The sequence below is a fragment of the Strix aluco genome, chromosome 7 (assembly GCF_031877795.1).
Source record: "Strix aluco isolate bStrAlu1 chromosome 7, bStrAlu1.hap1, whole genome shotgun sequence".
NCBI lineage: Eukaryota > Metazoa > Chordata > Aves > Strigiformes > Strigidae > Strix > Strix aluco.
In genome coordinates this window covers 20,277,467-20,304,261 of record NC_133937.1, presented here as the reverse complement: position 1 = coordinate 20,304,261, position 26,795 = coordinate 20,277,467, and the positions used below count along the sequence as shown (strand labels likewise).

At 45.8% G+C, this 26,795-nt stretch overlaps 1 protein-coding gene across 3 annotated transcripts; it reads right to left on the bottom strand.

Annotated features, from left to right (window-relative positions):
• Positions 1-379: 379 nt before the first annotated feature.
• Positions 380-19,644, bottom strand: LOC141925915 (broad substrate specificity ATP-binding cassette transporter ABCG2-like). 3 transcript variants are annotated; one of them, XM_074830807.1, is made up of 17 exons: positions 19,343-19,643; positions 17,082-17,179; positions 16,697-16,980; positions 16,064-16,123; positions 14,733-14,847; positions 11,667-11,819; positions 10,754-10,911; positions 9,512-9,663; positions 8,234-8,350; positions 7,158-7,423; positions 6,537-6,619; positions 6,065-6,154; positions 4,608-4,732; positions 4,091-4,245; positions 3,050-3,139; positions 1,685-1,797; positions 380-767 (listed from the first exon to the last, which is right to left on the bottom strand). In XM_074830807.1, exons 2-17 carry the CDS (start codon positions 17,124-17,126, stop codon positions 620-622), a joined length of 2,154 nt encoding a protein of 717 aa, XP_074686908.1. In that variant the 5' UTR covers positions 17,127-17,179; positions 19,343-19,643; the 3' UTR covers positions 380-619. The 3 variants fall into 3 exon arrangements, with proteins under 3 accessions (XP_074686908.1, XP_074686910.1, XP_074686909.1); XM_074830809.1 differs by lacking the exon at positions 11,667-11,819 and having other exon boundaries at positions 19,343-19,644; XM_074830808.1 differs by lacking the exon at positions 17,082-17,179.
• Positions 19,645-26,795: the final 7,151 nt, after the last annotated feature.

Genomic DNA, 26,795 nt, shown 5'->3' with positions numbered 1-26,795 from the left:
TTACAGTACAACAGTATATATTTCTCACTCTTACACTACCGCTGTTTAGTTTTTAATCAAGCAAAAGTTGTTCTGCAAGTAGCTTCCACTGAGAAGCTACTAGAAGTATAACTGTTCTTGCTTGGTAAGGAACACTCATTCCCTCTTCTGACTACAAACTCAAATGTATCTCCAACACGCTGTGAACGGTCTCTGGCTCTCCCCGTGTGACAGGCACTAACAACGGACAACATATCAATGTATAAATGCTATCATCACCTTATATCATTTGTGATGGAGAAGCTCACATGTTCAAAGGAAAGTGTTTCCCTTTGAACATTTCCTGTGTAAGTTGGGTACAGAAGAATAATGATTTACTATATAGAGAGTGATACGGACCTAAGGAATTATGAGAACTGTATTCTCTTACAAAAAAAATCACTTATGCAATGTACATTAATGCAATTCTTAAAAACCCAAATCATACAATCGTGGAGATCATGCTCCAGAAACAAGAGAACAGGGTTCCCATCTGATGTCCAGTAAAGTCAGTTGAAATCTTTTGGCAATCTCCAGCAGGCCCCAACAAGCTTTTCAGTTTTAAGACTGGAGAAGCTGCAGAGCAAGGCAATACAGGAGTCTATGTGAACTTTCTCATAAACCGGAGTTTTGCATAGGCAATGATAAGGAAGATAACAGTCATGCAGAAGAGAGCCACTAGGTTTTCCCACATTGCCCAGTTGGTAGGTGCGATTCCTTGGCTGCACAGGTATGCTTCACCAGAACACCTGCAGAAAAGCATGGGGCAGAAGTCGGTATTACTATGCAGTACAAGTCTTCAGGTCGTTAATTCTATTCCTGTTCCACAAAGATTATTCTACCCTCAACTCTGCAAAACAGGTGACAACTAGAGTAACTTCATAACCTATCACTAAAAAAAAAAAATAAAATCTTAAGGGACAAATGTAGATCTCTGGTTCTCATCATTTTTCAGTAGTATCCTAATTGTTGTTTATAGATAGCTGGCAATTTATGAGTAAACCTCAGAACCACATTAAACCATGATAAGTACAAAAGCATTAGTTTCACGCAGAAATCACTGGAGGTCCACAGCAGCGGTCTGGGGTCCAAAAGCTGTGGAAACAGTGCTCTAGAACTGTTCCCTGCAGTAACCTCAGTTTGTGAGCCCTCTAGCATATGTCATGAAATACTTGCATTGCTACAACTTAAGGTATCAATAGTCAAGACTATTTCAAATGGGGCAGTAGCACTGGGAGATACCTTGGCTCTCTGCTGTACCTGCAGGGAGGTTAATATTTACAAACAAGCTCTGAGGGGCAGGCATGTTTCTGATCACAGGTCTACTGCTTCCCAACAACTTTGTAGCTGTCCACACATTGCAATTCCATTGCTAAATGACCCTGGGCTTGTTTAAAAAAAACCTGATAAACTAGGTTATAAAAAACTAAATTTTATTTAGCTCATCTGCATATTTTTGGGACTAAAGTTGCATTCCTACTTCACTCTTGGGTAATTGTGAAGTTTTACTATATAATCCTAAAATACATTATTTTGGGACATATTATTGAGACTGGCCTATGAGTGGATATTCTCTGAATAATATGAAAATTTGAAACCGTCAGACTTCTCTTTAAGCAAGCCATCACAATTCAGGCCCAAGAACCACCATGAGTTAGAGACTTACAGTTCTCCTGAAATATCAGGGGGACAACTGCCTGCATCTCCTACAGACACTGTAACATTTGGATTCTTCTCACCACAGAAGTAGAGATCTCTGAACTCATTCACTTGAAGAGCCTAGGGAAAGAGGCAGACATCAGATTTTTACAGAGTTGGTGATTTGGGGTGCTAACACTGAAACACCTCAAAGGAACTTGATTATTAGCAGACACATCACCACTCTTGGAATTGTATGTTTATCTTCCTTTTTATTCTGAAGCTCTTAATTACTGACCTTCTGAGGAACTGCTCCAAGTTCTACATGCAGGATGGTTTGGTGTCTGAGTCTTTGGCTTCAAAGTTACATTTCAGTGATTTAGCCATGGGTTTCTGTCTTGCCAGCTACAAGCTCCTGTTCATCCACTTCCATCTGAGTCAATCTACTGACCCAGAAAACTCTGTGGCTGTATGCAGACACCCCAGCACCAGCACACTGAAGCAGATGGCACAGTCAGCCAAGGCAACAGGGGAAGGGTTCCCTTGCTCTGGCATCCTGGGCTAACTGCAGTCTCAGGGGACACTTCCACGTTCAGCAACACTCATAAAATATCTCGGTGATGTCCAAACAGGGAAGGTATCACACATCTCCCTGCCCTCCCTCAGCCTACCTTTTTCTTCCACTGCCGGTCAACATGCTTCTGCCCACATCACCCTGCACCAGCTCCGGCATTCATTTCACTCATTTTTACTCAAAGGTAGGAAACTATTCCTCCCAAATAGGCTTGGCCAGGGTGAAGACGGGAGATGGAAGCACAACTCCCACCTGTGACCAGTGGGTGACCTGCTATGTTTAGTTACTGTGTTTCAAGCAGCTGCACACTTAGCTTTCTGGTACCCCAGCTCTTTATTCTTCAGAAATGGCAGTAAGTCATATTTCACTTCAGAGGAAGCCACACTGAAGACTGAGACACTCAGGTATTATGGTAAATCCTTTAACCAATTGGACAATGATTAACCTCAGACTGGCCACCCAAACAGCAGTCTCTGGAGAGGCCATTCAATATTTGGCTTTATTGTAAACCATAGGGATCAGCTATTCAGGCTAGGAATTAGTGCCCCACTGGACTGCTCACTCTGCTGCTGTCCAAGCAGCACTAATTTTGTGGCACAAAGGATTTATTTGTTCAGTCTGAGACTTCCACCTCTCACACAGAGATTAACTTCTGCATCCTTTTTGGGGTTGGCTGGTTTGTTCTTCTTTTAACATGTTCATGCAAGGAAAGAAACCAAATCTGATTTTTAAGAGAACCTCATTTATACTCAAAACCTCTCCAGGAAGCATCAGTATGGCTACATTGCTCACAAGAGACCGATGCTAGTTTCTACTCACAGTGAGGCCATATCGGGGGATGCTGAAGTACTTGAGCCAATTCAGCCAGCCCATTACAGAAGGGAGGTTTACTAAGAGGCCTGAAAAGATCTGAAATAGAACAGAAGAGACTAATGAGTCACAAACTCCGTTTACTGCAAACAAGCCATTCCTGCAGATAGTGCAGTTGCCCAGCAGAGGTGCACTGGGATAGATGGACCTCCTGCTGCTGTTATGCCTGTGCTTACAGGCATGGGGTTCAAACCTTGCAGCAGTCCCAGCCAGCTGACCCAACAGCACACACAAGTACTCCAGCTGATCTGCTTGCAAAGAGGTTGGAAAGGTTTTCTACATCCACGTATGAGCTAAGAAGCATACGTGCTAACAACTTCTTACTCTGGAGGACTGTGTCCTATGGTAGAGCTAGCCAGAGGCTAAGGAAGGATGACTGGGAGATGAGGAAGTGGGGAAACAAGAAGGAAACCAGGGGGAGCCTTAAGGGCTGTTACTGTTTCAAGCTTTCTCCTCTCACCTACATCTTTTATCTGTGCTTTCTCCTGCCTGGAACAAGGTTTGCTCATTTACTTCTTAGCTCAATTGTACTTCATAGCTAAACTTGACACTTCAGGCTGTGCTTCATCACAAGTGTTTTTGTGCTTACCCTGCTGTTTTTCAGGATGTGCATGTGCCATTCCTTATATACTGTGACTTAACTCAATGTACATCAGCTGCCCTTCACCTCACATCACACTTCTCACCCACAGCAAGCATTTGAAGCGACACACTATCACTTAGCTTATTGCAAAAGCACTGTTTGCAAAGCTCTGGTGGCACCTGAGCAATGATTGCTCAGAACAAGAATTGCACCTGAGCAATTATTTGATCCTTAGATTACAAGTTGGCAGAAGTACATATTTGACTATAATGACAGGCATGGGGCTGACATGCTACTGGACTGTGGATTCTCAGCCTGCTTAGGTCTGGCTCAACCCAGTCCTCTCAGCCTGTCTCAGCTGCTTCCTCACCTCCACCAAAGGAGCACACACACCCTTATATACTTACAAGCATCAGGACAAAACAAATAGTGATGAGCAGATTTGCCACAGCCACCACATCCATCCCAGCACTGATAGCCAGAGACATGGCTGTGGCAGTGTAGGACACCAGTATCAGAGTCAGCATGAAGAAGAAGAACCGGCCTGCAACAGCTTGGTATCCTGTAAAAAACAGAAAGAGGCCAGTAAACAACCACATTGTGAATCCCAGAGAGGTACTCTTGGAGTCCTATACAAGACAGGGAAAGCAGGAAGAAAGAGCAAGTTTGGAGTTAGCAGGACCTATGCATGATCCAAAGGCCCAAAGAGCATTACTGAACGATGTGGTCAATCAGGCCCCTGTCTTAAGATTGCTGGTGTCTCTGCCCCTGCCTCAGTGTCCTCTGAAGTTATGATGCCAAGCACTTAAATCAGTTGAAGATCCAACTAGTTTCATGTATTAGATATAGGAATTAACCTCTGGCTAAGCCAAAAATCAAATGTGTTGGAAGATGACAGGTTCAACAAAAGCATCAATTGTTTACCAATCATCCAGTAACTGATGCATGAGAATATGATGGCTGGAGCAGTTCTCATGGGCAGCAGATCTCCTATCATCAAGGCCAGGAAGTAGGCAGACACACGGTAATATCCACTGGTGTATTGATGGCTGCGAGGACAGGAAGGAGGGGAGTTGTACAGGTTTAGAGGTTATCTAGGAGCAGGTGCAGCATGTGTGTCTGGTTTATCCTCATTTGGTTTCTGTTCTCTCTACCACTGACTCCTCCTCTATATGCAAGTTGCTTATTTTCTCTGTGCTGACTCCCCACTCTGTAAAGTAACGGCTGATCCATCTCACAAGGCCCTGCAGTCATACTGAGACCCCTCTGAGGAAAGTGAATGAAAGACTATATGACTACTAAGTAACATATTGGCAAAAAGCTCCTAAATCTCTTTTCAAAGTGAATGATCCTTAACCCAAGAGCATGGGAAAGTATTACACTGCTATCAACTGGAGAAACACTTCATCCACAGCTAACTCATACAGCTGCTTCCAGGAAAGAAGGAATGATACCCCACAATGGGAAAACACCTTTGGGACATAAACTCACCTCCAGTTCACAGGGCAATTAAATGTCATTATGATTGTGTTGCTGCTTAATAGAGCTCATGAAAAGATGCTTTAATTAGTGAGGTGCCAGAATGCCCATTGACACAGCTGGTAAACTAAGCTGGTAAGCAGGGCAGACTGGTAAGAAATGTCAGTGTGGGGGAGATAACAGCTACTGAGTAGCTGTTACAGGCAATATTAAGCTGCTCTGAGCAACCTGTGGGTAGACATGTGCATTCCAGGCACAAGTCTCCAACTTCTTCTTTACTGCATAGGATCTGTCTCTTGCCCTTTCATCCCATGAGCTGGAGGCTATTCCAAACTACATTTTCAATATATATGTATATATACATGTGTGTATATAATATATACATGCATTTACATACTTATACACACATACAAACACATATACATATATATGAGAGAGATGCGCTTGATTATTAGGGAGCTCTTGTAAGCCAGCGAGCAGCCCTTTTTGTCTGAGCATCCCTTGCAAAGAGCTTTTCCAAGAACTATCCCTTCATCTTTGCACAGTCTTACCACCTTAGGACCATTGCAAGACAGCATTTCAACCCTGTCAGCAAGAGGGCAGGCAGGGTTCACAGTCTGCAGGATTCACATGCAGACTTGAAAAACAGCTGTTACCAAAAGTGGGTAGGAAAAGCACTTCTCAATAAATTGTGACACAGCAAGCAAGATAAACATTTTATTTCTCCCTCCTTCCCCCACCACTTAGCATTTCAGTCTCTGCTCTACAGACCAATTCAGCATTACTATTACAATCTGATGTTGCAAAGGAGCAATCAAGTCTTTGGTGGAAATTAAAGCCTGTAAGATACTCCCCCTGCCTCACTCCAGGGTATGAGACAGTCTAAGTGCCTCACTACTTACACAAATAGTTTCTTGTCTCTGATGAACAGCTCGATTGCAGAGACACTGGAAAAACACTGGTTTGTGGTGACAAAAAACAAGGATCCAACCCTAAAAGGCAAAACAGAACAGTCAAAAAGTAAGGAAACAGCCTAGATCAACACTGGCAGCCTCAGACATCACCATACCATCAAGTCAGTGCTTTTCTGTCTCTGTCCACAGAATGGAGATACTTAATTGTGCTACTGTAGATCTTAGCTGTAAAACCAGGTTTATTCCTTTATCTTTCCTTTCACATCTCCTTTGTATGTATGTGCGAGCCTGACAGAGCTGCAGTCCCTTTAGGACCTCTGGCAATACCATGCTGCAGCACACTGAGGCTTGCGAACCCAACCCTCCGTTGTGGTCCCAGTGGATCCCAACGCCTTCCCTGTGGCTGAAACCTGGCTGCTACAGATAGAAAAATAAGCAAAGCTGTGGCTTTCCAACTTACCGATTCTGAATGCCACTTCGATCCAATTTTACACCAAAAAAGATAGCACCCACAACCAAGGCTAGAATTATAGTCACTGCAATCTAGAATTGGAAAGAAGAAAGGGAAAAGGGAGTCCTTCAGATAAGTAAATAGGGACAAACTTCTTATTAAGGCATATGCAGGGTTTAAGATTCACACCTGCCTGAAACTTTGCTTTTGTGAATCAATGTACACCTATGACACACACAATTAAAAGCCTTATGGCAAATTTTATGAGCTTATCCTCTTCACTCTTCTCCTTCCTCTGATCTTCTTTGGCTGGGAAAGGTTAGTAGAAGCACACTCAAATAATAACCCAGGTTAAAATTTCAAGTGAGGGACAAAATTAACATCACCCTAGAAGCTCCTCATGTGAGCCAAAGAATGGAGCATTTCCCCCCACTCCTCAATCTTCAGTGCAGTAGTCCTTGTGCTAAACTAAAATGGAGATTTTTTTCAAAGGCAACTAAAGGTAGCTGGATATCTCACTCAAGTGGCAGTGCCACAGGCTGCCTTTGAAAACAAAAGTCTGTCCTACAAACTGCAGATTGCGGGACTGAGAGCAGAGGGAGCCTGAGACTTTTAGCAATTGTTACCTACTTGTGCAACGGAAGCCTGTGGGTTCCTGATGAGGTTTTTCAGGGAACGCTTGGACACCCAGTACAACTGGGTGAAGAATCCATTTGCATAGGTAATCTCATGCTCCTGCTTGGATACTCTTTGCTTGCTTCCCTGTCCAAGTTCCACTTTCCCCAGTGCTTCCTTTGTGCTCTGATACAGGCTGGAGTTGAGATATTTCTGGTGCAGCAGATCTACCACATTGCTGTCCATGTTATCTTCTGCCACTCCATTTGCACTGCTCACCTCTGTTCAGAAAGACAAGATACAGCTTGTGATTCTCCACAAACCCTACCTTCAGACATGGCCCATCAACATGCTCAGCCACTTTGGAGGCTGAATAAAAAAAGCAGGAATGCCCAGAGAATTTGAATTGTTCAAGCCTCAGCTCTGAGTTTAAGAGGCTAGCTTGAGTGACATGGTTTCGCTACAGTTTTAATCAAACCTAGATAATCTGCCTGTTCTTTGTGGCACAAAAATGCCATATTCTTAGAATGAGGCACCAGAAAAACCTTTATTTCACTGAATTTTGGGGAAATCAATGTTTGCTCTGATCCATTTCCCCATCCCCAAAAAGCAGCATTACAAAAACTGTTCCCTTATAACCCTTCAGTCATAGATATGCTACAGCATCCCAAACAAATATTTCCCAAAATTTCACTCACTACATTGTTTGTTCTCTAGATTAGAGATTTGTTCTCTAATCTAGTTCCAATCTTTCTCACTGCCCTGTAAATCCATTACTCCTTAGACTGTCTACTGTCTTCTGTCAGCTGTCTCTTGAGATTAAGCAATTTCCAGTCTTTCCCACATAGGTTTTGTAAATTACTGATACTTATCACTGCTCCCCTATATTACTGAAGAAAGAAAAAAAATCCCTTTTAAAAGTTTTCTGAGGTCTTTAAAGAAGCTCAGAGCGAAGTATATCTATTAGTAAGAAAAATAAAAGTAATGAAGTGCCTTAGACTGAAGGAAACCCAGAGAATGAAAGTTTGCCATCACCACATACAACTTCCCTTCTACACCAGCCAACAGTGGATATCTCCTTCACAATTTACCTTTTCCTGTGTCCACAGGTCCATGATCTTCCTTGCTTGCTGCCACAGCAGTTGAATCACCATTTATGATATCAAGGAAGAAGTCAGCTGGATTATTGAAGGGTTCACATTCATATCCTTAAAAAAAACCAAAAAACACACATCCTACATGTTTGCATTGCATAGAGCACAGCTTGGAAGGTCAGGCCTAATACTATATTACTCTTCCACAACCCTGTTACAAGAAAACTTCCTTGGTTTCCATGACCATTACTTTACAGCAGTAGAATGAACAGGATTTAGGATATAGTGAATCTGAGATATCTATACAGAGCTTCAAAGTTTCTTATTCTCCACTGATTTCAGGTGAGGAGAAATCCGTAACTTGCTTCTACACAGCTCAGCATGGACAGCTCTTGCCTCCTTCCCAGTGCTACTCAACCTCATCCCACTCTGAAAGACACACAGTTCCTCAGTAGAGGTTGCTGGATGTCCACTCTACAGCCTGAGATGCTTGCTCTAGAAGCTCAACTCTTGCTTGTGCTTCCTTGGTCACAAGGAAGAGGAAGGACTGTTCAAGGGTGGCTTCTTATAATATGGTTCTAGCTATGGGATGAGAAGGAAAGGAAAAAAAAAAAAAGCAAGAATGCTTATTCTATAAAATTCCTATGAGAAAGGAAGTGAGGTGGGACAGTAAGAGGAGGAGTAGAAGTAGTGAGATTAGTTAAAGCATCTCCCTTAAAGCCAAGGAAAGTTTACAATCCAATTGTCCATGGCTGAATCTCGACTAGATTGCAAATTCACTCCACATTCTCTGTTCATTATAGTCAGAAGCCCTCACCCTGCTTACCTGGAGAGGGGGCAGCCACCCAAGAGTGCAATTATTATCTCATCTTAAGACACACCATGATTTTGCTCTCTCAGTCGCCCACTGCATTCAGACTAGAGCAGACTCTTGGATCAGCCCCTACAGATTGCTACCAATCTGCAGGCTGTGGTTCAAAACCCACTGGGTCTACCACCTAAGCCCAGTAGAACTACAAGTGTCATCTTGTCTGTTGTGCATCATGCTTCTAAATGCCCAAGTGATTCTGGGCTTTTGTCCTGATGCAAGGCAAAACAATGGCAGGAGAAAGCCATGCTCTGTGTTGTCTGAAAAATTTCATTTTTATCATTTTGGTTTTTGTAACATAACACTGTTCAGGCTGTATGTGTACAGCTTCTACTATCCTAGTAAGAATCTACCCACAGATTAAACTCATTAGCCAGTTGCCTTTACTCTTGGCACCAAAGACTTACCAATAGAACTGAAGTACTCCAGGGCCTGCTTTGCAGGACCATGGTACAGCACCTTTCCCAAAGCTAGTAATGTCAGACTGTCAAACAGCTTGAATATGGAATAGCGGGGTTGATGGATGGAAAATATGATGGTTCGCCCTCTTCTTGAGAGCCTGAAATAAAAACAAATCATCTCTCAAATACACCACACTTTGCATTTCAGAAAGGTCATGTTAACTCAAGCAAAAAATAAGTATCCAAATCCAAGACAAATACTTAGTCACCTTCTCAGGGTCTTGACCCAGAAAAGAAGTAGTTCCCCCTTCTCTGTCACTGTGTCAGATACTGCCTTCAAGACAGCACCCATTATTACAAGAGATCATCATTGCAGTCTGGGTAGACAAAGTATGATGTCTGTAGCTGGCAAAGGTTGAGGCCACAGCTGTGTATAAACCCTCCTTACGTGTTTCCTATACCAGGCTTCAAGTTGACTAACTGGAATGGTCCTACTGCACTCAATGGCAGTACCAGGCTTTACAGGGTGTGGAAGTCTGGCCAGCTGAGATTTCTCTTAGCTCTTCTGCTGAAGATTTACCTCTAGAAAAGTCAAAAATAGTTTTCCTTCAGGTTTGTCAGGCACTCTTTCATGTGCTTTAGCACTTATGCCCAACAAGTATTCTTGCCAATCAAATACCTCTATCCACAAACAGCAGAGCAAGATGTGCCCCCAGGCAAAATCAGACACCATGCTACAAACCCAGGAGGAGGCTTAGGAACTTGTTCTCATTGAATAAGCCTTGTTTGGTTCTCTTTGTACCAGAAGACAGTTCATGTCCAAAACATAGGAGATTAAGGTAAACACTGAGGGTAAATCTGCAGGTGAAGTCTGATCTGAGTTCAAGGCTGTTGCCAGAGTGGAGGAAGAGACTTTGTAATTGACTCAGCTGGAAGACCAAGAAATTATGATTACAAGACCTGACCTCCCATTCCACCCCTCTCTGTGGCAAAGGGAAGCTGTCCAAGCTACATCTGCTTTTTGGGCTCCAATCCAATTCTTGCTGTGGAAAGATTCCCATCAACTTCAAAAGGCTTTGGACAAGGCCCAAATAAATAACTTACTACCAATTCTGAGTCTATTTGTCTAGTGCTTTTTTTTTTTTTTTAAAAGAGAGCCCTGTAGCTACTCAGTCATAACAGCATTTCTTTTTTTACTAATGAGCTGACATCAAAATTGCAGCAGAGCCCTGAAGAACTGACTCTTACTTCTTCAAGAGGATGAGGACTGCATTGGCTGTGCTGGCGTCAAGGCCAGTTGTTGGCTCATCCAGAAAAAGGACTGGTGGCTCTGTGATGAGCTCCATCCCGATGTTGGTTCTCTTCCGTTCCCCTCCAGACACTCCCCGGATCAATTCGGTTCCTACCTACAAGCAGAAGAAATCAGGTATTTACAACAAGACCTAGTCAGTGCATGCTCTGGAGTTCAGGACTCTCCACACCCAGCAGCCCTTTTTATTTTCAAAGTCCCATTAGTGAACTCCTGCAGCAGATGATGGGTCTGACTCAGACTGAGGGACTATCTAGCAGTAAGCAGAGCCTGATTTTCAGAGGTACCAGGCACCGTATGACTTCAGGGAACAAGGATGTCATTGACAAGGAAGAGCCAGAACAAGGCCACAGCAGTCAGAGGTGGCACTGGTGTTCGGAGATGCCCTTTGTTGGTAGCTCACCTGCTGCTCAAGTAAGAGGTGGGTAAGTAAAGTAAGAGTAAAAATGCTTCTGGGAGGAACAAGCTCTGCACAGAACTTCTCCATCACAGCCCAGCTTTCCATCCCTCATAGCTTTCAGCACTGTAAAAACAATTTCCCTGTCTTGTCCCACAAAGCCAGGAAGTGACTGAGCAGCTTTCCAAGGTGCAATGAGTAGGCGACTTTTTCCCCTCTGAAGTTATACAACATGCTGGACATAGTCCAGAATCTTCCCCTTTTAGTAGCAAATACACATACCTCTTTCTAAGCTACCTCCTGAGCTTGAGACTGATTTCTTGTGTGCAGTACAGTTTAGTCAGGTTCCTGCTTAGCTTGCTGTAGCTGCAGCACGTATGCCATACTGCCCAGAGTTAAGTAGTTCAGTTTCCAAAGGTCGTATGATTTCTGAGAAAGATATTCTCACTGCTCACCTTAGCATCAGCCACTTTGCTTAATCCCAGCTCACTGATTATCTGGGTGACTCGCTTTTCCTTCTCTTCAACACTGATGGAGCTGGGGAGTCGCAGGGCAGCAGAGAAGTGCAGGTTCTCCCTCACTGTCATTGTACCCATGACAACATCATCCTGAAAGCAGTACAAATGGACAGTTGGAAAGCTTCCTTCTCAGCTACCTGACTGGGCACCAGAGTCCCTGTAGTGGCAGTTGCTGGATAAGCTGTGTGTGGACCACAGTGGAAACTGGACAACCACTGCTTCAAAACTTACACAACAAAATTCAAGGTCACTCAGTATCAGTCAAGGGGAGAATTCAGCTCTGCAGACTTCCACCTTACACCAAGCATCACCTCAGCCTGCTTTCAGGCTCAGGAGTTCAAGGGCAGACAGTACCATTTTGTACTGCATGTGCATTTTCCTTACCACCCAAAGGGAGGCAGAGCAGGTAGCTGTTTTTGTAAAATGTTAAACTTCTGCCAGTCCAGCTGAAGCCAAGGGACATTGCTAGTGCTCAGTGTTCAAGGTGGAGACACTCAGGGAGTCACCCAAGTCAGCTCTGTTCCTAGTTACAAGCCATATCTTGCTGTGGTCCAGAGCACCTGCCGAGTTCAGATGCCAACAAGGAGCTCTCCCCAGCTCCTTGCTGGCAGCAACTCCTCAGAGAAACAAGAATATTGCACCAAGATGCTCCAGACTTTTTCCATGTCTCAACTATCTATAACTCTTAGGCACAAGACTTTATACTAAAGACTACTCCTTTAGAAAAGCTTCACTCATGTGCATTTTGAGTAAGAATCAAATCTATCCATCTGACAAACATGGGCAGCCTACACCAATCCGTAACAACCATGAGGCAAACAGAGTTGACATCAGGTCCATCCAGAGTTTCATGGCTTTCCATCACCCCTGCTTTAATATTTGAGCCAATTCTGCATCCCACCATATGATGGGAGAAGGTCTGCAACACTGGGCAGCTGCTCAGAAACATGCCTGTTAACGAGGCACCTTTCAAATCTAGTGCCCTTTTGGAATACACAGCCCCTAAGCTGCAGGGCAGCAGATTCTTGCCTGCTTTGGGACTTCTTCCACATCAGATGTAGTTGATCAGCAACACAAAGGATGCCAGCCAACCATGTTTGGCACTGGAGTTAAAAGAGGAAGACTGAACATGCTGCTATGCTAGAAGTATGTCACAGATTACTCAGGGTGAAGTGTTATGATAAACTGGCCTTGCTGCCAAAGCTAGTTTAGGAATTTCCTGCCATCACTTCCCTCCCCACACACCCTGAGTCTCTCACCCTAGCTTCCCATTCCCCATCCTCAGATCCACCAATACAACTGTTGGGTCACCACATTGGAAACTAAACTGTGAATTTAAGCTACCTTAATGCCAAACATAATAAACTGTGGCATGACACCCTGGCTTGCAAGGCATGAGTGGAAAGACCACCAGCAGTTTTATAGGGATAACACATGACTTAGCATGTCTATATGTTCATCTGCATAAAAATGACCCTCTAAGTATGTATGTGTTTAGGCCTTAAGTTTTGTTTGTAGTCTTTGGGCCATCTTTATTGATCTAGAGAGTACTGCACAGGGGTCGGAAGGGAAAGAGACCTTTTAATGTCTCCCCTAGTTACCTATCATAGAATCATAGAACGGTTTGGGTTGCGAGGGACCTTAAATATAATCTAGCTCCAACCACCCTGCCATGGGCAGGGACACCTTCCACTAGACCAGGTTGCTCAAAGCCCCATCCAACCTGGCCTTGAACACTGCCAGGGAGGAGGGAGCCACAACTGTTCTGGGCAACCCGTTCCAGTGTCTCACCACCCTACAGCAAAGAATTTCTTCCTTATAGCTCATCTAAATCTACCCTCTTTCATTTTAAAATCATCACCCTCGTACTATCACTACACTCCCTGATAAACAGTCCCTCCCCATCTTTCCTGTAAGCTCCCTTTAAGTACTGGAAGGCCGCTATAAGGTCTCCCCGGAGCCTTCTCTTCTCCAGGCTGAACAACCCCAACTCTCTCAGCCTGTCCTCATCAGGGAGGTGCTCCAGCCCCCTGATCATCTTTGTGACCCTCCTCTGGACCTGGTCAAGCAGGTTCATGTCTTTCTTACGCTGGGGGCCCCAGAGCTGAACACAGTACTGCAGGTGGGGTCTCACGAGAGTGGAGTAAGGGAGGAAAATCCCCTCCCTCAACCTCATCATTTTAAGGTTAAGTTTGGTTGCTTTGAACATTTGAGACAACTGGGATTACTTGCAAGAAACTTCCTGGTCATTCATGAAACACTGAGGATTTGGGATCTTTGACCTGCAGGATCAAGACTCAGCATCAGTATTGTCACATGCATCCTTCCAGAGCCCCCCAGCTGGCAGCTTTCAGAAAAGCTGCCTATTTCACATCTGCCTAAAGTCAGAAGCCTGGATGGTTTCCAGATTTGGCTGCACATATGGCTGCCAAGAATCCCCCTCTCCTCAGCTCCCCCAGGGCTTTAAGGGTCTATTATTGGTCCAGGCCTCCACCCACTTCCGCAGATTCAGCTGGCTTTTCCTGTCTCCAAGTGGAACGAAGCTCTGTCCCAGCCAGCCAGAATCAGAGGAAGAACAGCAAGAATCTATTTACTTCCTAGAATTATTGTCTGATAACTTGAAGGTACTAGAACTGCTAGAACTACTTCTGAGTTTTACAACAAGAGATTTTGGGTGTTATGGGTTTTTTCCTAACCTTTGGGGTTTTTTTAAACCATTGCTAGTACTTCAGGGCAGAGCCCAAAGAACAAGCCGTATTAGCTTAGTGGTTTGGGCATCCATGTGGCTTTGGGAAGACAAACATCTCTGTGCTTGACTTGGTTGGAGTAACAGTTTGATCTTCCATATCCCAGAAAAAATACTAAATACTGTAACATCTGAGTTATCAAATTACTCTGTAGGAATCATTGAAAATTACCTAAACTAGTAGTTCATATTTTGCTCATCTTATGCAGTCTTCCCTCCCAAGGGCTCCCAGACCTCCACTGAAGGCAGTTACTCACCTGCACAACATATCCCGAGATGCACTTGAAATTTGGAGGTTGAGGGATGCCATCTATAAGCACTTCTCCAGACAGGCCTGCTGGGTCCTTTCTGGCAGCCAGCACATCTAGGAGACTTCAGACAAACACCAGGCATTAGGTTTTGTCATAACAGCTGCTTTTACCTTTGACTAGATAAGTACCACCAGTCAGGACTGCAGTTACAGCCTGCTCACAGCATGCTGCAAACCAAAGGGCACAGAAAGGGGCTTTAGCTCTTTGTACAGAAAGTCTGGTGTAAATACAGAATTTTCCAGCACAAGGTGTGCCACAGCAGCATGTCAGTAAACAGACCCTCACAACTCACAGCAGTCAACCTCCCACAGACATAAACTCAGCCTCCGTATTAACAGCTAACCTCAAATGCACAGAGACAAAAGCACCCTGCCAAATAGCTGCAGTCTGCTCTCCAGCCAGGGGAGCACAGAATTAACTACTTTGATCTCAAGGAAGTTAATCCAAATAGGTATAAACAAGACTAGAGTTAAGATTAATTCTATAAAGTAATTCCCCTTACTGCCAGTGCAGAGGCCAGCCTGTCTGCTAAGTAAAAACCACCCTGATGAAGTGCTGCTGTTAAAAACATCCTGATTAGCCATCAGTCTCCTTAGAGACGAAGATCAAGGGTCACCACAAAGACACACCCGCGTGAACTCTGGCCATATTTGCCAGTCTCTGACATCCTCAAAGGCAGAGATCTCTTACCATAGTTATACAGGAGAGAAAACAGCATCAGCACTGGCTGGAGATAGTCTGCATGGTATTTCTCTATGCTTTCATCCAAAGAAGCAAGCACAAGTGTACCCTCACCATCAGGCCACAGCCAAGTTGGGGTGAGGATCCAGAGCATCCTACAGTCTGACATTACATCATATTCCTGTCAGTTGTCAGAGAGGGGTTTGGCCTAGCATCTTCACGGAAGTCTTGCTGCAGTGACTTCACAAGGGAGCTTGCACCCCCTCCCCACCCCATTACAGGTCTAGGACAGAGCCTACACCTGAGCTCCAGTCACCCCAGTTCAGCCTGGTATCATAACTCAGGCCACCACCAAAGGCGACTGCAGTAATATGGACCACCAACTGGAGCAGATGAGGGGTGTGACACCGCTGCTGGGCAAGAACTCCAGCAAAGCCAATAGAGGGACACAAGGTCAAACTGCATCACCAGATTTCTCACAGGCATGCAAAGGTCTGAGCCTGCAGATCCTTCACATCTCCCCCAACCCTCAGAACCCCAAATCCTCTTTGAACAGCTGACTGTCCATTTGAAGGAGCAGAAAAAAAAATACTCACGAAGATTTACCGCTCCCGGTTGGCCCCAGGATAGCATTCAAGCCTGGCTTCATAATGCCACTGGAAGAAGGAAAGAGTTATTTCCAAATGGAGGACTGTTCACATGTAGCTCATAGTAGAGGTAAGGTGTGAAAAAAATGCTGTTGAAAGGAAAACTTAAGAGATTATTAAAAACTTCTCCTTAAATCTGAAATCAGTAAGCATTTTTCCTTTCTTGTCCCAGACTGTCAGAACAGAACCAGAGCTGGATATAAAAAGCAATCTACAAAAGACAGAAATTAAGTGTCTTCTCTACTAAGCTGGCTCTTGAAAATAAGAAACAACTGCTCTCTGTCGCTTATTTCCTCTGACTGCAGCTTGAACCAGAGTTAAGGGAACCCTCATATCTTCTGGCAGAAGAGTTCACATAAGTTTGGTCCTAATTTGCTCAGATCAGTAACAAACTGCTCCACCTATATCCCGGCTATTTTGCCTAAAAGCAAATTGAAAAGTTCTCACATGAACTGCAGACTGGCAAGAGGGTAGTCATTTCTTTACCACCACAGCTGGATCTGGAAGGTGACACTGAGGTCACTGATTCACAGCAGCAGATTAATTCCTACCCTCTGGTATTTTATTTAAGCAAGAACTTACTAAACATTATGAAGGATCTTCTTTTCCACAGTTTTCCGTTTACATAGGAATCCACTGGACTGCTTAACGGAGTACTGGATGTTATGGAAACTCACAACAGAGCCCCGAGGGGATCGGATGGACTCTCGTGTTGGAAGAAAACGTTGGAAATTGCCTGCTCCTTCCTCTTCTCCAACAGAAATAATGCTGTGATCAGATGTGTCTGCCATCATGCCCTTGTTACACAGGTCAAGCTCCACTGCATGGAGTTTTTTGATGTCACTGTTGTTTTGAGCAGTTCCCATCTGTTGAGACAAAAACATGCAGGGAAGGAGACATGCAAGCAAATATTTCTGCAGAAAGTGTCCTGAAAAATCAAGTTCACGCACAACATGCCAATACTTACACATGCCAAGTTTCCAAAAGGATGGACATCCACACTGGAAGACATCCACTAGTCCCCAAAGGCATGGAAACCCACAGATTTAGAACAATACACATAGCCTTTAAGAACAAGACATGAATGTCCTTGAAGTGATGCTAGCTCAAAGAGCATCTAATGAGGTAAAAACCAAGCCCATCTGTGATGGTTACCATCTTGCTCAACATAGTGCAGACTACAAATGCAAGCTGCTACCACTTAAGCTAAAGAGTCTCAAGCTTCCTTCCTTCAGGCATAACATGCTTACCCCTCCTCACAGCCCCACAAAGCCAGCAGAGAAAACCTCTTAATGAATCTGTTAAGAAGAACCACAGGAAGAAAAACAGCTGTGCTTATGAAAACGAAGGCCAGTCACATGCACCTTGTTTGCTGGCACAAGTTTGTTTCAGAGATACCAATGTGACTAAAATAACAATTACACATGCAGCTTATCATCTTTCGGTCAAACCAGTATCAAGATACTTCACAACTACAAATAGGAAGAGAAATTTGGATTTGTCTGCAGGAACCATTTACCCTGAAGAACAGTAGGGCTTCCCCCTCCCACAGGGAGAGATCTGGGACATGCCACAGTAAGGAAAAACATGGTACAAGCTGGTACATTAAGGAAAACTAATTATGGCATCTATTTGTAATCAAAAAGTTTTAAGGCATTCTGGTTCAATCAGATAAGTTGCCTCTGTAGCTCAGGATGGGAGCACCTGAAAGGGAGGACATATGAAGAGCAAAGGTAAGAAATTGTCCTCCCTGTCCATGCATCAGAGCCTACACAGCAGGAAATATATCAATATGGGTATAACCATTAATATTGATACACTTAGTCACAGCAGCAGAGATCTTTTGTCAAGGGACTGCTTCCCTCTCTGTTGCTGTAACTGATGGAGACCAAGTTTGGATCCTTTCACTGATTTTAAAAAAAAGTTTAAAGCTCTCGCCTTGATGTTGCATGTGGAGAACTTGGACACCCTGCAGTCCCAAAGTTCTGTAGCCTGTGCATGGCCTGGGCATAACTTGTGCCCTTTTACCCAGGTGCCCTCACAGCTGTAAACCTTCCTGGCCCCTTTCCAGGGAACTACAGCAAGTAAGAGGAATTACTGCATGCCTCTTCCAGAAACTGAACACAACAGGTTAGACTAACACAAGTTAGTCTAACAATTTACTTCCCTTGTAGCTGCTGGTTTGTTGGAAAGCTAAAGATTTTCTGTGATGCTGTAGAAAGCCAAGGTGATCACCAGGCCAACTAAGAGAGCAAGGAGAGAACTGTTCACAGAGACATCTATTGCTGCTTACTTGAGTTTTGTGGAAAGGTAGATGTATCCCACCAATCACCCTTTTTGTACCATGTGCACTTCTTTCCTCCCAGGACCGAGAGGGTGATAACCAATAGGACCAACGATATCCACCACTGCAGAAGTAGTGGATTTCTTAGGGAGTGAGATGGTCATCCTTTTAAGAAACTGGAACTACAAGAGCCAGATTTAAAGAAACAGGAATTGCCCTTTCCTCTCTGCCTCTTCCTACCACTTAAAGCTCAAGAAGTTGTATTTTTTTTCTGTATAAGTAAAATAAAAGCAGTGGGGAGAAGGAAGGGTTGTTTAGCTTGCACACATCCTGAACTCTAAGGCTGGTCACCCCTGGGAAAGCCTTGCTTATGGGAAACAAGAAAGGATATGCTGGTTACATCAGCAAGAGAAGGCTTATATGCTTCAGAGGTTGCACAACAGATCAGAAGAAAAAAAAAAGTCAGGATGACAGTAATACCAGGGTCAAAGACCTGGTTATACTTTTGAACATTTGATTGTCTTGTATAGCTCACATCCATTCTGGATAGGTTCTGTAGTTCATTAGACCATAAACCCTTTTATACGGGTTTTTGCAAAGCTACTGATAAACCCTAGCAAGCTAAACCACCGCTGCGGGCATATGCAAGGGTGGCAGGAGGATGAGAAAAGCTTGGCAGAGGCTACAGGTAGGAGCAGGCGGCAGCAGCACCTCAGAAGCAGCGCCCCTCCAGCCTCCCACCCTCGCTCCACGGGCCGGTTCCACCGCTGAGCCGGAGCCGCGAACGGCCCCAGCCGACCACGCTCCGCGTTCCTACCCCCTCCCCGCCCGCCGGCGGAGCCGCCCCGCGCCCCGGCCCCGCCGCTCCAGGAGCGCTGCTCGCCGGAGGGCTCCGCCGCACCCCGCCCCGGGCCCGGCCCAGCCTGCTCCACCCGCGCCGTTACCTCCCGGCTGCCGCGGGGCTCTGGCGGCGGCGCTGCCTTGGCGGCGTTTTATAACGGGGTCCGGTCGGCGGGTTACATAAACCGGCGGCGAGGAGTGCCCGGCGCTGCCACGCAACCCCCGCCGGGATGCAGGCGAAGGCAGCGGCGGTGATGGAGCCCCACTCCGCTAAGCAGCACGGCGCGGCCCCCGGGGCGGTGCCGCCGCTGGGCCGAGCCGCCCCCGGCTGCGTGGGCCGCGCTGGGCGGGGGGCAGCCGGTTCCCCCGGCCGGCGGCGCTGGGTCCGGGCTGGCGGCGCGGCGGAGCCCCGTGCGCCGGGATGCCGAGGGCTGCCCCGCGCTGTTATCCCGCCCTCCTGGGGCGGGGAGAGGAGGAGGAGGAGGAGGAGGAGGAGGAGGAAGAGGGAGGAAAGCACCATTGTTCTCGTTGGAAACCACCGAAGGGGGAAACGGGCAACGGACACGAGGTGCCCAGTGACTTGCCCGTAGCCCCTGCACATCCCTGGCACAGAGGGGTACGGCTGGGGGGTGGGGGGCAGCACCCACTCTCTCTCCCGCCCTCCCACCTTCGGGAGAGGTCATCATGCCCAGGGGACAGTTCCAGTCCAACTGGGTCAGCTGGGGTCAGAGACAGTCCTGGGAGCCCCTCCACGGGTGATGCTGCCGCACTGATCTCACACCTTCAGAGGCAGTGTGCTCCTCAGGTGTTTCCCCGCCGGGCCCATGAGGGTCACGGCAGCCGCTAGGGTTGCCCGTTGTCCATCGGGTTGCCTCTCCGGGCTGCCGTGTGTTCCCAGCTAGGAGAATGTGTGAAAGCAGGATGTTCGGATTTCCTTCAGTTTGTTGTCAAGGTTTCTGCTCAGCCTCCTGTTCCCAAGCACTGTTGTCTTTATAAATAAGCTCACTCTTCCTGGACTTCTTGGTGTTGTGAATGCAGGAAAAGCCCACTTTTATGGTTTATAAATATGATTTATAGCAGGGCTGTCAAGTCACCATATTAATTGTCTCCGGTTTGAACACCCTCTGCAGTGCTGTACAGCATTGCTTTTTTCCACCATGTCTTGCTAGATCAGTTTAAGGCTCAGCTAAGCTGAAGCATACCTCTAGCTACCCCATCAATACCAATAATAAAGCCTCCAAAGGTTCACCTGTTCCCATTCTGACACCTACCTCCCTCCAGCAATGTTGCTGCACTCCGTGCCGCTGGCGCACTACGCAGAAGACACTCACATCTCATGCTGGTGCATTGCTTTATGGAGCTGACAGGAGTCTGGAGCAGGTGGGATTATGGAGCCATTGAAATAGCCTAAGAAATCTGTCAGGAGAGCAAGTTTTGCCATAGGTACACCCAAGGATCAGGCTTGCTGAATAAGAATGTTATCTTCAGTCACTCTATGGCTCAGAAGTGGATTTAAGTTCATGTTTCATTTGTTATTTAACTTCCTCTTGCAAGGAAAATCTGCCTACATTGAAGACTTTTGCCCTAGTGTTTCACCAAGCACACACATATCTGTCTCCTGAGTGTATTTCAACCCTAAATACTTGCTATCCCTCAATGTGCTGTAGTGACAATCCTCTTGTCATGTGCCTGGGACAGTGAGAAAAAAAAGCCTGTGTGCTTGGGAGCAGAGGTGAGCATTTTCTGAGTCATGAACTTGCCGCTCCACATAGTGCCTGCACAGTGGTGCAGGAGAACAACTTGCTGAAGGAATACAACTAAAGATTCAGGTTACTCTGGACAGTTTCGTTTGCTCAGCTGGTCCTCAGCAGAGGTGATGGATGCCTTCATGCTGGTAATTTTGGGAAACAGCACTGCTCCTCCCACACTTCATGGAATGGAAAACCGCTTCTCTGTCCCCTGTGTCTAAGCACATCCCAATGCCAAAGAAATAGAGATCCAAGATATGGGGAGGAACAAGATCTGCTAACTGCAGCATCTGGCTGGAGGCTCTGGCTTTCCTCTGGACCATTCTTCAAGTAACAGTCTTCTGGGCTTCTTCAAGGGCCTTTTGACTCTCAGCCTGTTTCATCTCCCACCCCAGATGGGAGTATTTTTCAACTGTATCATTTTACAGATCTGGTTGATCTAGCTCATACTGTTGCTGGGGAAGATTTCTGTCAGTACAGGGGTAGAAAACAGTGGCCACGGGTGTGGTTTTTTAAGATGAATGCTCACAACAAGCCTGAGGAGACCGTGGCCTTGCACGCTGTACTTTTCTCTCACTGCACCGCTCTGTAGGTTGGTGGGTGCCAGCACTGATTTCTGCTGCTCATCCACAGAGAGGGGCATTTGCCTTGTAAACTGTCAGCCTTCACTTCTGATTAAAGGATGTGGTTTCTACAGAAAGACAACAAAGGCATTAGCTCAGCATAAAGCTCTAGCAAGCACCAAGCTATAAAGCCCATGTTGCTTTTATTGAGTGACGTTAAACGAATAATGCTACAGGCCTTGCCTTGGTACACTATGATAGCAAGGCACGAGCAACCTGGGTCATGTTCAAGATCTCATGCAGGTTTTAGCATGGGTTTGGGATCTTTGCTCTTGCTCCTTAGCCCCTGCTGCCTTGAGCCTCTGACCTGGCTGCCACCACAGGGTTGCAGAGCAGGAGAGACCATAATACTGTCCTGGGCATGGGGGAAGGAACCCAGCAGAAAGTCAGGCTTTGAGGAGTCCTGCTGAAAATCATCATTCTCATTTGCAGCTGATTTGAACATTGCTGCTTTCCTATGGGTTCTAGTCAGACTAAACATGTCCCCCATGTGCCCCAGCACACAGAATAGATAAGGAATTACTGAGGGCTATGAGTTCCACTCTCTGCTGAAGGTCTTTGTCTCTTCTTCCCATCTTCCTGCAGCCTGAGCCACAGCATCACAAAAATATCTGTTTGAAGGGGGTGCTGAGGGTTCCTTCTAGTTCAGCTTCCCATATGGGCCAACACTTGCCACCACTTGATCAAGTCAGACATGGCTTTGTCTAGCAGAATCACCGGACACCAAATTTTCAGATCTGTTTTTCCACTGCTTTCTCGGGATGCTGCTTTCATTGCCCTGAGGATCCAGAGTGTTTTTTAAACCTGCCTAATGATGAATTTTATAAAGCTCGTAAAATATTTCAAGGACTAAGCCAGCAAGAGAGTGCATGAGAAATATGTGCAGGAGGAACTGCATGATGAGTACTATTGCCCGAATGAGGCAAGAAGCAGATCCCAGTGCTCTGCTCTCTGTACAAAAGCAGCTCTGAGATCAATGTAGAAGACAGTGATATCAGACATGGTGCATGAGTGAGAGATATTTCCTAGCTCTTTTCCAAAAGCTCCAGTAAACCATTCTCAAAGACACACCCTGTGCAGATGTGTACACATGTGCTGACTTTGCTGTATCTACAAATTCATCACCCTAGCCACAAAAATAATCTCATTGTGCGTTTTCTGCCCTGATTGCTCTTTGTGTCAAAGCTAGTGCTGACCTCCCTTACTTGGTTAAAGTGCTGCTTGCCTTGTGGAAGTTAGCTTTTGCAAGACTTGCAGGTTATGTAGAAGAAATCTGACTTCGTCAAGTTTTGTTAATCATTTAGTCCATTATCTGAATTCATAGTAGCACTAAATCCTTTATTGGTTAAAGATAAGAAAGTATACAAGCAAATCTAAGAGTAAAGGAAATCAATGTTTAACTAGTGCACTACACTGAGATATCATGGGCTTGACTCTGACAGAAATCATGAACAGCTAAACTACAGGATCAACAGAACTACACACAGGTGTTATCTGGGTAAAGCAACTAATCAGATAAGGATATAAGACCTGTACTCTAAAGTATCTAGCACATCTAAACCACTGTTGCAGTTCTTCAGTGGTTAAAAAGCTAACACCATAAATGTACTCAGATACAGCTCCAACTTGCTGTTGTTAGTAATGTTACAGAGAACCTAAGACTACCATAAGATGTACAATAAAAATACAGAGAGACTCCATTCCTCACAGTCTAGACAGGTGAAGAGAGGAAGATAACACAGGTAGAGGGAGCAGAAATGATGAGGTCTGATGAGAAAGCTGGGAATAGAGACCTAGGCCAGGGATGCATCTTGGCCATGCTGTACAGCAGCTACTAGGGAGGTAAGCTATGGGATCCTGCTAAGAAGAAAGGAAGCTCCCATGTCCTCCCTACAAAGCAGATCTGGAGAGCCACCAGTCGTGACTGTCCCATGTTCTTACACCTTTAGGACAAAGCCTGGGACTGCAGACTAAGAAGCAGCACCAAGCTAAGATGGGGCAGCAGCACAAGATTCCCAGTGAAAGATTCTCCCACACTCAGCCCAAGCTCCTGGGACAGGAGTCAACCCAGTACATTGCTATTTGCTATTTGCAAGTCAGGAATGGGCACTCCATCCTTCTGTTTCCCCTTTGAGGGCCTCAGTGCCCGCAGGAGGTTACCAGGATTAAAGTATGTTTTATCTGTTCCCAACTCAGCTCTCCAGAGGTCAGCTCCCTCCCTAGAGGTGAATGTTGACATACACAATGTAACGTAGACATTTCACCTCCTTCCTCAGGAGCAAAGTCCAGACTGTCCACCACCCATTCCTAAAAACTATTTAACTTTTATCTACTCCCATGGCCTGAGCTGCTGTTAGTATTTGTTGTGACAGCCGAACAGATTCAGGCTTTTTTGCATTAGATGCTGGACACCCAGACTTGCAGGGTATCCTTCCCCAAAGGGACATTGCACAACAGCAGAACATGAGATAGCGTGACAGCTTGTATTCTGGAGAAGGAGAGATAAGACACCAGCTCTGTCTCGTTCATAACTTCCCCCTTCCCAGATGCCTAACAGTGCTATATAACCTTGACAGAGAACTACTGTGCCAAATCCTTCCAACACAGGGCAGAGCATCACATTAGGTGAAAGAAAAAGGCAAAGTGCAAAGGCTCAGAAATCTCAGCTGTTACTTAGTCTGATACAGACTGCAGGAAAATCACATTTACCAATAAGAAAACTGACTCAGAAAGGCAGGGAATCACCAGGTAGCACGTGTTATCAAAGAGAACACAAAGCAGTAGGCCAGACTAGATGTTTGAATGTTTGTCTAGAAGATGAAGGCAGTAACATAGATGTAGTGGAGAACAAAAAGAAAGTAGCGCTTACTTGCACAGCTCATCCAGTAATGTCACAGGAAAAAGCACAACACTCCTAAGCTACTTATGCCAGAGGTCTTTGTACTCACCCTCTTCCAGCTGGCCTGACTGGTTATGTTCCACTAGGTGCCAGGTGCATCTCAATATTTAGCTATTTCTTTCAGTAGAGCAGTAGAGCCATTGTCATGTTTGTCTTGGCCAGGGTGTCTCAGTTTTTTTGACACTGCTGCTCTGCTCCTCTCCAGACCTAATTTTTCTCTCCTAGTTTGGAAACTGCTGTTTAAGTGGAGATGACTAGTGCATACAAAAGGGGCAAGGGGAGCCCAGAGCTACCCAGAAACCACTGAAGGGCAGCTAGGTGTCAGTTGGCAGTAATTCAGGAGAGGCAGGGGAAGTAGAGAATCATAATAGAAAAGCTAAAAGAGGTCTGAAAGGAGAGTAAATGAGAGTTTGGGTGTGGAACACCAGGAGTGGTAGGTGTTGATGGCACTGAGCTTAGCTGCTCACCAGGACATCAACACATCTAGGGGTAGTTCCTCCAGGCACTCAGACTGAGAGAGAAGGGACAATGAGTAAATAATAAGGACTCACAGAGGAGGGACAGGATAAGAAACTGAATGCTGTCTTCTAAAGGGTATGAAAAGGCACATGCAAAAACAACCTATGGTCACCAAGTTAAGAATGTGGGAGACATCAGAACTCCTTAACTGGTGTTCCTTGTTCTGTGTCATCGCAAGGACCCCTGACCACAGCACCTGAACACAGGCCTTGGTGCCCAAATGCTGAACAGTCCATTTGGACACATCTCTTGCTGCTCATGAGTATGCTGGTAAGAGAACAGAAGTGCAATAGGTTCTGTTTTAAAATAAAGTCACTACTGAGCTTTGCTGCATTTTGTTTCCCTGCTCCTGGTGCCTGCTTTGCCCACCTCTGCACTAATTTCTGTCCAACTCAGCTTTCCCTCCCTGCTCTACTCTCAGCAGCTCCTCAGCAACACAGCTCTCACCAAGGCCACTCATGTCTCACACCAGAGCTAAAGACCCCCGTAGCCTAGTCCTATGGCAGGAGCACGGCCCACAGACCGCTCCATCAGTTCACCAGGTTGGGCCATTCACATCAAAGTCCTTCCTTCTCCCTAGTGCAAGAAACAGCAAGCATGCAACATAGTCCTTGAGGTTTTCCTTCCTGAGAGGTCTCCCAGCCCTCTCTCACAAATCCTGCCAAATGTAACAAGGCTGGTGATATCAGAGCTGGAAAGGCCTTTAACAAAGTGTGCCCAGCATACAGAGGAGGTGATCAAGGTGGCTCTTTTGATGCTGTAATGTGCACTTCCCCTCCACCTTTGATGCTCTTGTAAAGCCTAGATATGGGCTGGATGTCACAAGTCTCCTTCCAGCACTATTTGCCTCTTTTGAAGGCAAACTCCCAGTCACACATCTCAATGTGATCCAGTAAGCAGCTCAAGGACCAGTGCTGTGGGACTTCCACTGCTTTTGTCTCCATATCTACATGGTGGAGGATTCATGCTGGTGGCATGGCCTCTTCTGGGCCTGTACAGGATAAACCTTTGAGGGCAGAAGAGGCTGTATTCCTGAAAAGATTGAGAAAGACCGCCGTCTCTCATTGCCATAAGTTGCCACAGTTGTCTGTTCTATAGGAAACTCAGGTAAAGCTCTGCCCTTTTGTTTGTCCCAGAAATCATTGTACGTGCTATCAAAGCTTGCTTGCTTTGTGAACTTCAGACGTGTCTGAACAATCTGGGTGGTTTGACATATTACAGCAATGTGGCAATGTGTGAGTGTGTGCATGCACGTATATGGAGTTTTACTCTGTCTGAGCTAGTCATTTGCCGTTATTTCTGATGCTTTTTTCAGAAGGGAACCCCACAGGTAGTCACAGCCAACAGAAATGATCACTTGGGATGGCTTCCTTGCCCTTTCTCAGGCAGCATAAGCACAGCCAACTTCAAGCTCCTGTCTTGCACGTTGCTTTCATGGGCTGTATCTTAGGCTGCTGTGCCTTCTGGCACCTAGAGGTGAGCATGCCAGCAGAGAAATGTCTGGTATCTTCCATGGACAGCAGTGGTCAGGATACAGCACCATCCAGAGCTGGTTGGGTAACTTGCTGTGGCATGCCTCAGCGAAGCCTGGCGTGACCTCAGACTGGAGACCCATCACAGAACACCCACATCGCTTTGTCAGCTGAGCATTTGCATTCCTCCTTCAGCACTCCTGAAGTGAAGGCAGGGCTGGGCCTTAGCTCACCGCACCCCGGGGGCTGGCACCCTTCTGCCACCCACTTGGGCACCTGGCATGTGTGCAGCATGG